Here is a 13,649-nt window from a genome sequence, read left to right on the forward strand (position 1 = left end):
AATGTGTGGGCACTTTTTCATTTAGTGTGTTCTTGTGTCCATGGGAGATGCAGCCAAGGACCCTCCGGTGACGGCTCCTGTGAATGTGATGTTGGCTGGCGAGGAGTGAGATGTGACAGCGGTAAGAGCCAGCCCCTCGGGACTTACGACCTGTCCTCAGCCTCCCTTCTCGGCAGCTACATTTTGCTTCCCCCTTCTAAAATAGAAGGGACATCTTTATTTCTTCCTTGAGCAATAAAAGTAACTCTACTTGCAGCAAAAAGTTTGTAAAATAAAGAAAAGCAGGAAGAAGAAAATAAAAATTATTCATATTCCCAAGGCAGGAAAAGGCTATCCTTAACATTTTGTATTAGCCTTCCAAAATTTTTATAGGCATACAAACATACGTGTATAGGGCTGTGGTCTATAGACTATTCTGTAGTCTACTTTTTCACTTTATATAATGGATATCTTTCTGTGTAAATAAATATGGGTCAACATCACTATTTTCTCAACTTCTATGTAATATTCTATTATATGACTGTACCAAGCTTTTTGAAAACAATTTTCTGCTATCATACACAATGCTACAGTGAGCATCTCATACGTACATCTTTCTGCATTTGTTTTATTCCTCTATTCTGCTCCTTTTCTCACCAGTAGCCTGGTGATACATCGTGTTGCCTCTTGTTATATTTCTTTCCATTCCATTCTCCACATTGCTGCCAGAGAGAACTTTCCAAAACATAGAAGTCTTAGTCTGTTCAGGCTGCTGTAACAAAGTATCATATACTGGGTGGCTTATAAGCAACAGAAATTAACATCTCCAGTTCAGGAGGCTGGAAGTCCAGTTCACGGTCAGGTTCTGGTGAAAGCCCTCTTCTGGTTGCAGACTGCCATCTTCTTGTGTTATGGCAAGAGAGGCAAGGTAGCTCCCTGGGGTAGCTTTTAAAAGGGACTAATCCCATTCACGAGGGCCCCACCCTCACAACCTAATCACCTCCCAAAAGCCCACCTCCAATACCATTGCACTGGGGATTAGTTTCAACATATAGAAAGGGGCAGGACACAAACATTCAGTCTACAGCACGAGATAAGGTCATGTTCCTCACCTCCTACCTGCTATGGCTCTTCATTGTCTCCAGGAGACAGTTCAGTGCCTCCAAGAGAAACAGCTTAGCAGGGTGGTGTTCAAAGCTATTCACCAATAGGCACTTGCCGGGTTTTCCAGCCTTGCCTCCAGTACACACTCTGCAAAAGAGCTTCCAGTCTAGAAAAGGAAATGAATGTTCAACAGCGTTCAAAAATGGTGGTACGGGAGTGGGGAGCACAGAGGCTCTAGGCTACAGCAAGGAAGACAGCTCCTGCAGACGCCTCACTCCCCAGCCCATGACAGACATCCCGAATCAGTCATTGCAGTCCTTCTCTCTGAGGCAGGGGATGGGGGGGGCGGGGGTTCACATCAAAAGAGCTCACCATGTAGTCACTACCAATACTACCAATTAATTGAAGTTAGTTGAAAGGTTTAGAGCAGGTTTCAAAAAGGAGGACCTAAAAGATGATTGGGATTTCAATAGACAGTGAATAGAAAGAAGCAGACTTCCGGGCTCGAGGGATAGTGCACATAAAGGCACGAAATTGCATTGCATCCGCACGATTCCATCTGAGCCTGCAAATGTCCCCTCTGACACAAAGCAGGTCACTGCTGCACCCAGGGCTGTTTCAGCGCCTTCTGTGGGACTTGCCAGGCCTAAGCAGGTTTCTCTCCTGAAAGCTCTTAGCATGAGCATCCTGGCCAAAGGGTACTCTTTCCTCATCTTTAACCACTTTCTGGATCCTCCCCTGCCAGGAGCATCCAAAAAAACTAAGCATTCAAGAGCAAAAACCTATACTGTTCCAGGAAATTAGGAATTAATTCAACAAATACATACTGAGTACCATATTTTTCAGACTATAAGACGCAATTTCTCCCGCCCAAATTTGGGAGGAAAATGGGGGTGCATCTTACAGTCCAAATGTAGCTTACCTGGCTTGCTTGCGGGGGGCAGTAGAGAGGGGTCACAGGAGGCAGGAGCAGGACCACACTTTTTGCTTCTAAATTTTTTTCCCTATTTTCCTGCTCTAAAACCTAGGTGTGTCTTAGGGTCCAGTGTGTCTCATAGTCCAAAAAATCTGGTAGCTCCTGTATGCCAGACCCTGAGCTATTTCTGCATATACCCCAAGAAAGTCACCTTTAATATCTATTATAATTAGGTGTTTGCTTATTTATATCACTTCCTAAGAAAGTGATGAAAAACTAGAAAGAATAAGAAATGTAGAAAATATAAATAAATTAGAAAATAAAGCTCCGGGGAGGGACTCGCCTCAACACCCAGCCCTGAGGGAGGATACTGAGTGTTACCCACCCTCACATCCTCACCACCTAGCACAGGGCCTGGCACCCAGGAGGCACTGTGTCACTATGTTTGACCTTCAGATTTGGCTCTGAGCTTCCTGGCAGCCAGTGACAAAGAGATCTGCCTGATCTATACGACATTACCAGACGGGACGGGGGTTGGGGGATGGATGAAAAGGGTAGAGGGACTAGGAAGTACAAATCGATAGTTACAAAATAGTCATGGGGATGTAAAGTACAGCACAGGGAACGTAGTCAACAATCTTATAATAACTATACATGGTATCGGATGGGCACTAGATTTATTGGGGCAATTACTTTATAAGTCCTGTAGCATCTAATCACCAGGATGTACACCTGAAACTAATATAATATGGTACATCAACTGTAATTGAAAATTAAAAAAATATTTTTTTAAAAAATTGACATGGTCCCATAGTTTGACACAGTAAACTTCATGCGTAAACCTTTTCCTAGCACCAAGTACTAAAAAATAGGTCTTGAATGAACTTTAATAAAAGAGGTCTGACAAAGCAAATTTTTTTTTCAGCAATCACAAAAGACAACTGCAATGGGACATGCCACACCAGCGCCAAGTAGGTACCCTCTGGGCCCCTCTGGGGCAACACCAAGGGGATTCTTGCCTAATAGTGTGCACCCCAGGCCCCATCCTCACAAGAGTATTTTTCTAAGGCTGTTTCTGAGGATTAGAAAAAAAATTAATATAAAACTAGAAGGATTTCTGAAGAGACTGCCATCAACTTGCCAGATCCAGTGTTTTGAACAAGCTGCCACCTGAGTTACCTGGCACATTGGCAAAATGCCAGCCATTATCCCCAGTTCACACCACAGCGGCGCCTTCACAGAGGCAGAGGGAGCCCAGCAGTGGGCTTCTGCTCTCGTCAGAGCTTCCTCCTGACTCACAGCCAAGCCTGCTCCACTCTTGGACTTCATGCTCCTAACTCCCAGCAGGGCTTAATGGGTTAATCAATGAGGAGCCTCTTAGCTGGAGTTAGAGGTGAATTCAAATAAGCCTCTGTCATTGTCACTGACTGCACGACATTGACTCAATGATTTAATGCCTCTAAGCCCTGGTTTCTTCGCCTGTAAATGGGAACAATAATAATACCCACTTGTCAGGGCTATCGGATATTGGGTAAGGTACAGGCAGTAATGTGTGAAGCACAGCCCCTGGCACAGGTGACTCTCCGAAGATGGGTAGCTGGCCCCTTATCCCCGAGCTCGTGCCCACCTGTACGTCCTCTAGTTTGCCTGATAATGACTGCGATTTTAGGTGCCTGTGGCCAAACTAGGAAGGGCCTGTCCTCCTGAGCCCATAGGCAGGACCTCTGATGCTGCCTGGGGCAGGAGCTGGACCGCCGGCCATATACGGGGTGGGTATTATGTGCTTACCTACCAACAGCATTTGCCCTTTCTCCTGGCAGCTGCCTTCTCAGCCCAGATGGCACGGCCTCGTGCAAATGTGCAGCAGGATTCCAAGGGAATGGGACAGTCTGCACAGGCAAGTGAAGCAGAATTTGCTCTGGGGGGAAAGGCTAGCGTGCGCTGCGGGGAGACCCACGCTCCTGCAGGCAGAGCGGGAAGCTGCTACCGACCATGGCTGGGCAGCTGGGTGGAACAGGAAAGGGAAACCGCTGCTGGGGGACTGCACCCCTGCGCTCCAAACAGTGGTTCACACCCTCAACTGCAATTGAAGGGCTTTTGAAACACTGATTTGACTGACCTAGGGTGTGACCTGGGCGTGGGGACTCTGGAGTAAGGAAGAAAGGGACTTGAGCCCCTGCAACATTGTTGAACTTGATTCAATAAATGCTTTTGCTCCTCCTGTTGAGATGATCATGTGGTTTTTGTCTTTAATCCTATTGAAATGCTGTATTACATTAACTGATTTTTTTTTATATTAAACCACACTGTGTTCCTGTGTAGATCCCACCTGGTTATGGCGTAGAGTCATTCCCCCTTTCCATGGTTTCAGTGACCTGGTTAGTCAACCGCAGTCTGAAAATATTAAATAGAAAATTCCAGGTATTTTGAGAGAGAGAGAAACCACATTCACATAACTTTTATTATAGTACATTGTTATAATTGTTTTATTTTATTATTAGTTATTGCTGTTAATCTCCTACTGTGCCTAATTTATAAGTTAAACCTTATCCTAGGTATCTACATATAGGAAAAAACAATATACATAAGGTGTGATATTATCCACAGTTTCGGGCACCCACTGGAAATCTTGGAATGCACCCCCTCATGGGTAACAGGGGACCACTGTATAATCCTTCTTATATATTGCTGAATTTGACTTGCAAGTATTTTTTTTTGGATTTTTTGTGTCTATATTCATAAAAGATATTGGTTTGTATTTTTCTTGCAATGACTTTGTCTGGTTTTGATATCAGGGAAATACTGGCTTCATAACATGAACCAGGAAGTCTTCCCTTCTCTTCCAGTTTTTGGAAGAAGTTGTGAAAATTTGGTATTTATTCTTCTTTTACTGTGTGGTAGACATCAACAGTGAAAAGATCTGATCCTTTGCATTCTTTTGAATTATTCCTATTTAATCCAACGTCTGCCATTCTGAAGTACTTCCGTTTCTCAGTGACGAGTAAAATGCATCAATGTTTCTCTCCCTCCCCCTTCTCTGCTCTGATCTGTCTCCCACAGCAATCAATGCCTGTGAGATCGGCAATGGAGGCTGCTCTGCCAAGGCTACCTGCAAGAGAACCATCCCAGGAAGCCGAGTGTGCGTGTGCAAGGCAGGCTATGCTGGCGACGGCGTCGTGTGCATAGGTACGTGCCATCCCTCATGGATGCAGTGGCAATGGTTTAAGAGTCGGGGCCTGTTATAGGACCCTAACATGTGGATGAGGTCAGGCCGTCTTTTAGTTTGCCTGGGCAGGAAGGTGTGAAGGTATGGAAATGCGACCACAAGGGTATGAATGTGTGTGATCGCTCTGAGAGCAGAAAGGGGAAATATTTTTAGTTAAACATGATTGATGGTAACTGAATTTTAAAACATTTATTAGTTCTTTTTTTATGTAAGTAGTGCCTCCTCAATATAGAAAAATTAGAGGATGCATATAGGCTGGGGAGGGGGGGGAATCTGGAGATGATCACTCTTGCTACTATTAAATTACCCCATTTTGCTATGTATACATGTATTTTTTTAAGACCCTACTTATTTATTTTTTAGAGAGAGAGGAAGGGAGGGAGAAGGAGAGAGAGAGAAACATCAATGTGAGGGAGAAACGTGGATCAGCCACCTCTCATACAGTGAACCCGCAACCCAGGCATGTGCCCTGAGTGGGAATTGAACCCACAACCTTTCACAATGAGGGACGACACCCAACCAACTGAGCCACACCGGTCAGGGCTGTATGTATATATTTTTTAAAGACAAAAAATGTGTCTTATGCTATATAATGTTTACTGTGCCTAGCAACATGATGGAACAACCCGCCCTGAAAACAAGGGTACCTCCAAATCATTATTTTAATGGCTACACATTGTTCTTCTCTAGAGGCATGCCATTGTTAAGTTGTCTAAACTTTAACTTTTTAGTTGTAAAAAAAAATCACACACAAGAGTTGCAAACACAGTGCAAAAAAAAAAAACACCTATTTCCTCTTTACTTAGGTTGACTTATTGTTAATATTTTGCCCCATTTGCTTTATCTTTTGTTCTCTCTCCATCTATATATTTATATTTACATTTTAAACATTTGAGAATAAGCTCTATACATCATATTGCCTTTATCCTTTAATACCTGACTGCACTTGAGAATAAGGATGGACTCTTACAGAACCACAGCAGTGTCAACTGCAGTAAAATTATTATTATTGATCTAATACTTTTGTCTAATTATCATTTGTACTCCAATTTTATCAAATGACCCAGCAACAGTCTTTTTTTGACAGTATTTTTCCTCTAGTGCAGAATCCAGTCTGGGATTGGGCGTGGCATTTCATTATCCTGTGTCTTTACTCTCCTTTGACCTGGGAAGTTTCCTCAGCCTTGCTTTGTCTTCTATGGCATGGACACTTTGGAATAATATCATTCACCACCCAAACTGTTTTCTTCTTACATGTCCTTCATTCGAGATTTGTCTGATGTTCTTTCATGATTATATTCAGATTTGGCATTCCAGGCCCAATATCACGCTGGAAGCTCATGGTTCCCATCCGCCTCTCATTTGTGCGGTTAATTTTGACCCCATGGTCAAGGTGCTGCCTGATTTCTCCACTGGTACTGATTAGCAATCAGTGAGAAGACACTTTAACACCGAGCAAATATTTGGCTCCTCATCAAAAATATCACCTGAAATTAGCATCTACTGATGATTCTTCCCTGAATCAATTATACTGTGAAGATTGCAACACATTTTTTAATTCCTAAATCTCATCATTCATAACATGTTGGGTTGAACTCCAAGATTCTATTATTTCAAGCCCTTGGCTGCAAATGCTTATATTCATTCAACAGAGGACAGATTCAAGCCCACAGATGATGGCTCTGCTGGCACACCCCACCCCAGAGTCAACTTCGAGAAACCATGCCTGGTACCCTCCCCATTAGGTTACTTCTGCCTCCGGGTTGTCAGAAAACCGAAAATCACACTTTGACACCTGTTCCATTAGCCACCTGGCTGGTCTCTCAAGATGCCTGTACTTGAAAATGAGGCGTGATTCTCATGGCAAGGCTTGGCTTCTTGTCTTACAGAGATCAACCCGTGTTTGGAGAACAATGGCGGCTGTCACAAGCATGCCGAGTGCACCCAGACTGGACCCAACCAGGTGAGCTCCGCCTCCCTGGGGGTGAGGCTCAAGGTCTTTAGACCTAGGCCTGAGAGAAGGGGGCTGAGAAGAGACCTCAGCAGAAAATAAACACTTTAGGAGAAATTTTGACAGCATTCCCCATGAGGCCATTCTTTGGGAATGAGGAGAAATGGGAGGGGAGCAAAGGGTCCCTAGGAGAAGGGGTTTTCCTAGAGTGGGGAGTAGTCTTCTCCAAACACCACATGGCTCCAGGAGCACCTAGAAGATCTTCAACAATATTCCCCTTTCTTTCAGCTCCCTGATTCCCAGAATCCCACACGTTTTCTTTGGCTCGAGGCTGAAATGCTCGTGCCACAGCAGAGATGACATTTTTAGGCCCTCTGTCGGTCATCTATTCCCTAACACAGTGACCTTGCAGGGCCTCCCTAATGCACAGATTTGGGCCGGTGTGAAAATCTGAGGGTTCCAAATGAGGGGAAAGCTGCCACTTGGGGGGACACACTAGCAGCAGGTGCCCCTTCTTCTGGACACACAGCTTGGTGAACAGAGCAGAGCTGGCTTTTAGCACCACTCACCCCCATGCTCAGGTCCTCCTGAGCATGGCCCATGGGACATGGGGATGAATCAGGCAGTCCCCAACTTCATATAGACAGTGTCCCCTCCCTCAACTTGAAGTGCCCAGCTGACTTCCTTGGTCAAACAGTGGGTTTGACTGATTATTTTCACATGTGCAACTGATTTGCCTGCAAAGCCATCACCTGGTGTTCATGCCAGGGGGCGGAGCCTGGGTGGACATGAGCAAGAACTGAGTATAAATGCAAGTGGGTAAGAGCTTAGCTTCCTTGCAACTGAACCTTTACCAACCAAAGAGAGAAAACAGCTGAGTGCCCAAAAGGTGAGGGACCAAATAAGGTAACAAAGCTTTGTTTTTTTTTAAGTATCTTGGTAGCAAAGATAGAATAGGTAGGAGATCCCAGTACTAGAGTGAGGTGGGCCCAAGGTGCTAAAATGTAAGATGACAGTTACCATTGTAAAATAGATATCACTGATGTAAAATCTGTGAACATCACCATTAATGGTATGGAATTCAAGTGTGAGAGGCAGCAGAATGTATCTGTGAAATGACCCCTGTCCCTCTCCTCCCGGACAGGCCGTATGCAACTGTCTGCCGAGGTACACTGGAGATGGGAAGGTCTGCTCGCTCATCAACGTCTGCTTAACTGTGAGTACAACTCTAGGACTGAGGCCCCCTCGGGTCAGGCGCAGGGTGCCTTGTACCCTCTTCTAGGAGATGGGGTGTTGAGGTGATTGCCTCAGAGCTGCTTTGGGCTGGAGGCTCATTTCTCCCTCACGTTCCAGTGGTACTGTTGGGGAAACTCCAGTCTCTGCCTCTGTCTTCTCGTGGCCTTGGTGTCTGTGTCTGTCTTCTTTCCTAATAAGGATGCTGGCGGACCTCAGGCCCGCCTGTTTAACCTAAGATAATCTCATCTCAAGATCCTTAATGACATCTGCAAAGACTCTCTAAACAAGGACACGCTCACCAGTACCAGGGCTTAGGAGGTGGACACACCTTTCGGAGGGCCAAAATTCAACCTCCTGCAAATGGGAAGAGTGAAGGTCCTTGCCTAAGATCACAGAGCGAGTGAAGGCACAGCCAGAACTTGAAGCCACATCTCTCTGACTCAAAGGCTAGTCTTGACCACTTCGTGAGGTACTTGTTCCTCCCACAAGGCAGTGACCCCAGTGGGGCCCCATCGAAACACCTTCCTTTCCTTATTCATACACACTGCCCACCTGAGAGCCTCGAGCTGTGGGCATGAGAACAGCGCAGACACACCATAATGAAAGCCCTTCCTCCAAGGGAGGTCGCTACTGTTGCCTTGTGTCGGTGTGGCAAGCCCATCTGGAGAACAGTGTCCCCACATGAAATGACCATGTGGGGACAATAGGGAAGAATCCTCAGAGAGCAGAGAGCTGGGGTGTGGAGCTATTACAACTAATACTAAGGCCAGATTTTTTTTTATCCTTACCCAAAGACATGCTTATTGATTTTAGAGAGAGGGGAAGGAAGGGAGAGAGAGGGAGACAAATATTAATGCAAGAGAGAAACATTGACAGGTCACCTCTCATACAATGCCCCAACTGGGACCAAACCCGCAACCTGGGCATGTGCCCTGACTAGGAATTGCACCACAACCTTTCGGTTTAGGGGAGGATGCTCCAACCAACCAAGCCACACCGGCCAGGACTGGCCAGATTTAACAGCAGCTATTTTCATCTTTTTCCAAAATGGCCACCTTACTTTGGCAATTAATGCAATGAAGCCACTAGTACCTGACACTCCAGCACTAGAGTCACTAACTCACGGCCACTCCCCTTTCATCTGTGCCCATGACTGCCGCCGCCACTGGATTCTTTTCATGAAGAAAGGAAGTTCGTTTCCTCTCAAGATGAATAATATTGAGGCATGTGTTTATGCTGATGAGTATAAAAATACCACAGAGAGAAGGCCATCGCTACTGGAGGAGAGGAGGTGGATTGTTACAGGAGGACAGTACAGGAGTCGGTAAGGGGAGTGGACCCAGAGCCCACAGGTGGCGAGCAGAGCCTCACACAGGAGCACGGGCCGGGGCAGGTATGCAGAGAGGTAGGTAGTCAGTCAGTCCATTAGTTGGTCAGTCAGGCAGTTAGTTAGTTGGTTAGTTGATTAGTTAGTTACTCAGCCACTCAGTCAAGTCAATGAGTCACTCATGGGCAACTACTTCATGGGGCCCTTTACTGTGAATTAACTTTAAAATGTCTGTGCCTGGCCATTCTAAATGAATAGTTCTGTGCAGACAGGGACTGTCTGCATTGTGTGTATCCAATGGGGAGCCTCGCACAGCAGCGAGCGCGGGTGGCTGCAGAGCGTTCTCTGGACACCGGCACCGTTTCAGGTACTGGGAGGGAAGCCGCTGTGAGGCGAGGCTCAGGCAGGCGGTGAACTTCAGGACAAGAAGATGAGGAGGTTCTTGTCTGTTATCTCTCTTTTCTCCATGAGATATGAGTTGAGCTCATCAACTGAGAGGAGGGGGACAGCGATGGAGAGTTGAGGAGAGAGGGGACAGAGTGAAATGCCGTTGGGGTTGAAGGGCCGGTGCACAGGGCAAACAGTGTTTGCAGGAGACAGACACCTCTTCAGTAAAAGGTGACAAGAGCTTTTGGGGAGCGGGTGGAGACTGTTGGGAGTCTGCGAACAGCGGTGAGTCTCAGAGGGCACAGAGAGGGGTTTGTGAGGGCGGGAAGTGGGAGGCTACAGAGTCAGATCCCCGGTACACAGAGCGACGTGGTGGGGAGTATCCCTGTAGTAGGAGGTGACTTTGGACACCTAGATCTCTGCTGTTGATGGAGATAAGCAGGAAGGTGAGACGAGAGGGGATTCATCTTAGTGGTCTCAGAGCACGCAGGGTATTAGGACAAGTAAATCCAGGGTATTTAGCTGGAAGACCCAGGGCCCCCAGGAGGTGGTCCATGGTCTCTCAGGAGTCAGCTTTCTTGAAAAGTTCACTGACTTGTGCCAGCTTGGTGCAAGAATCTGAGGCAGTAGGTCCCTCCTGGGCTGAAATATCATGCTCCACAAATACCTTTTTAAAGAGATTTTATTTATATATTTTAGAGAGAAGGGAAGGGAGGGAGAGAAACATCGATGTGAGAAAGAAATGTCAATCAGTTGCCTCTCATACACAGGGACCTGGGACTGATCTCACAAGTCAGGCATGTGCCCTGATGGGGAATCGAACCAACAACTTTTCACTTTGCAAGACGACACCCAACCCACTGAGCCACACTGGTCGGGTCCACAAATACTTTTGGAATGGGGATTAGAAGGGGACATTTTGCAGCTTGCCTTTAAACTGTTGACCTCCTCCTCTGTTTAACCTCATCTGATTTGTTCTTCTGGAGCTTTCCATTCTTTCCCCTCTGAAGACCTTTGCTTGGGCTTGCAAAGTCCTTCTTGGTGTTCCCATGGGTGTCAGCTTTGAACTGCACTTGGCTTTTTTATAGCTTAGATCTCTGCCCCATCTTCTATAGTTTATAAGTTCTTTGCAGATAAGGACAACGTGTTGTATCATTTTATACCTATTTCCTTCTAGCTGATGACTGTTACCTTTGCTACCAAGGAATCAGAGTTCAGCCTATAGCTAGAAAATGTCAAACAAGATTGGGACCTTTCCAATTAACCCCTGGATGCCAGCAAAGTTCCCATTTGGCAATTCTGGGCTTATCAATGTACCTGCCACAAGGCCAGTTCAGGAAAGGACAAATAATGCAAACCAGTCAAAGAGGCAGCAAAAAATAAATTTCAATACAGACTTGTTTCACGAATATTGGCAAAGTTATCAAACTAACTGATCTGATTCCTATACCCCACCCCTTGGAAATGTTACCAGAAAAACGGCGGCTGTAGTGAATTTGCTATCTGCAACCACACTGGGGGAGAAGAAAGGACCTGTACTTGCAAGCCAAATTACATTGGGGACGGGTTCACCTGCCGCGGCAACATCTATCAGGTAAGTCGAGGCGTGTTTCCATAAAGTAAACTCTACTTCCCTCTCTGTGCTAGGAATCCAGGTTGCTAAAGAACATTCGAGAATCTTATAACATGGGATGCTCCCTAACAATGTGAAAGACTGTTTTCACCTAAATTGGAAGTGAAAAGAAATGTTATCTACCCCTGGGAATTCATTTGACTTTGGACACACTGATTCGGAACACCTGGGTTGGAATTCAGCCCTGTCCTTTAGTCATGTGACTTTGGGCAGATTCCATCACCTCTCTCTGCAGGAGTTTTCCAACCTAAGAGAATCACGGTGCCCACCCCATCAGGCTGGTGTGAGTATTAAATGAGATCACCTGTGCACCAGGCACAGCAAGCGCAGCAACGGCAGGTGCGGCATGATGAGGGCTGCTGCTGCAGAGTGCGTGCATCAGCACGGGCCTGCAGGGTGAGGCCCCAGCACACTTGCAGATTTCTGCCTCTTACCAAGTGAGCGCCCCGTCCTTTGATTTAAAGAGAAGCTCGAGCATTCCAGTTGACCCAAAATTTGTGTTAATAGAGGAACTAAACCCGCCATAAACCTATAACTCAGTTTTTAAAAAAACATTTGAACTTTAACACACAAAAGAGACACCAGGGCCATTCACACAGTGGGCAGGCCGTGTGAGGACATCGTAAGAGGGCCACGGGACCTGCAAGCCAAGGAGGGAGGCCCCGGAAGAATACGGCACCTTGATCTTGGATTTCCAGCCTCAGAATTGTGAAAAAAAAAAAATTGTTGTTGTTGTTTAAAAAGTAGCAATAATAATAAAAGTAGTTGAACTTTTCAAAATACTCTTAAAGCTCAGCAGCTTCTGGAAATGGCTGGATCTTTCCTTGATAAATCAATCCGATGGTGACTCCAAAAAGGTTATGGAACTCAGCACACCCACATTGTCACCCCGGACATTGGTTACACAGCCTGTCCATGGGCCTGGAGAAGGCCCGTGGGGCAGATCCCCAGCTGGAAGGACGGTAGATACCCTCGATCTTAGAGAAATTGTCCTGCAACAACACTGTGTTCTCACATACAATCCACAGACGTTAAATGCACCTGCCGTCTCTTTGTTTCCAGGAGCTTCCCAGGAACCCCAAAACTTCCCAGTATTTCTTCCAGCTGCTGGTAAGAATACTGTGCATCTGTCTTGCTAATTCCAGCTGGGTCTCAAGCCTCTGGGGAAGGTGAGGGGAGAAGAAAGACGGGGGCCCTGGATTTCTGGAGCGGGCTCTGTGCTGGTCATTGGTGAACTTTTCAGACGTCAGGTAGGCAGTGTGAAAGAGCGAAAAATGTCACCCTGGCCCATTCTACACATAAGAATGTGGCACATGAAAAAACTACCATCATGCCAGTGGCAAAAAGAAGCATTACGAGACACCTGGTTAAGTCTTTGGGTGAAAATATTATGTTAGATCTTTCTGCACATTATGTATCTACGTTCTACACATGTTAAGAATAAAAGATAAAAATCCAGAGGAGTGAAATCATAAAAATTAGACAAGAATATAACCATAGGATGTTAATATTGGCAACAAGATAATTACAACAGTTAAGCAAATTATCTTATGACTTATGTTTATTGTCCCAAGTATGTACAATATTTCCATGTGGAGGAGGCCCTGGAAAGGGACACCTGCAAATGTCAGGTGGTGGGGTTATGGGCGGTGATTTTATTCTTCATGCTGTATTTTCAGATCTCTAATACAATAAGCATTGTTACTTGGATAGCCAGATAAATAAACTTTATTTCAATGACAATGAACCTGAATGAATTTGACTCTGAGACTAACTGAAGCACAGGGCTCCCCACCCAGTGTTCTCGCCCTCCGCCACCACGGTCTACTCCCTCTGCTCTTGGTTTGAGCCTCTGCCTGTATGTGTTAAGTACATGTGCCCCCCGCCTTC

General features: G+C 45.8%; 1 protein-coding gene across 2 annotated transcripts in view; it reads left to right on the forward strand.

Moving 5' to 3' along the window:
• STAB2 (stabilin 2) overlaps window positions 1–13,649 on the forward strand; it is a 123,727-nt gene that overhangs the window by 77,888 nt on the left and 32,190 nt on the right. For both annotated transcript variants that reach the window (XM_053921971.1, XM_053921972.1), the window contains exons 39-46: window positions 26–121; window positions 2,925–2,970; window positions 3,820–3,896; window positions 5,060–5,185; window positions 7,115–7,188; window positions 8,321–8,392; window positions 11,601–11,720; window positions 12,822–12,869. In XM_053921971.1, coding sequence (XP_053777946.1) covers window positions 26–121; window positions 2,925–2,970; window positions 3,820–3,896; window positions 5,060–5,185; window positions 7,115–7,188; window positions 8,321–8,392; window positions 11,601–11,720; window positions 12,822–12,869 — 659 coding nt within the window. The remainder of the gene's footprint in view (window positions 1–25; window positions 122–2,924; window positions 2,971–3,819; window positions 3,897–5,059; window positions 5,186–7,114; window positions 7,189–8,320; window positions 8,393–11,600; window positions 11,721–12,821; window positions 12,870–13,649) is intronic.

The sequence above is a fragment of the Desmodus rotundus genome, chromosome 3 (assembly GCF_022682495.2).
Source record: "Desmodus rotundus isolate HL8 chromosome 3, HLdesRot8A.1, whole genome shotgun sequence".
NCBI classification, from domain to species: domain Eukaryota; kingdom Metazoa; phylum Chordata; class Mammalia; order Chiroptera; family Phyllostomidae; genus Desmodus; species Desmodus rotundus.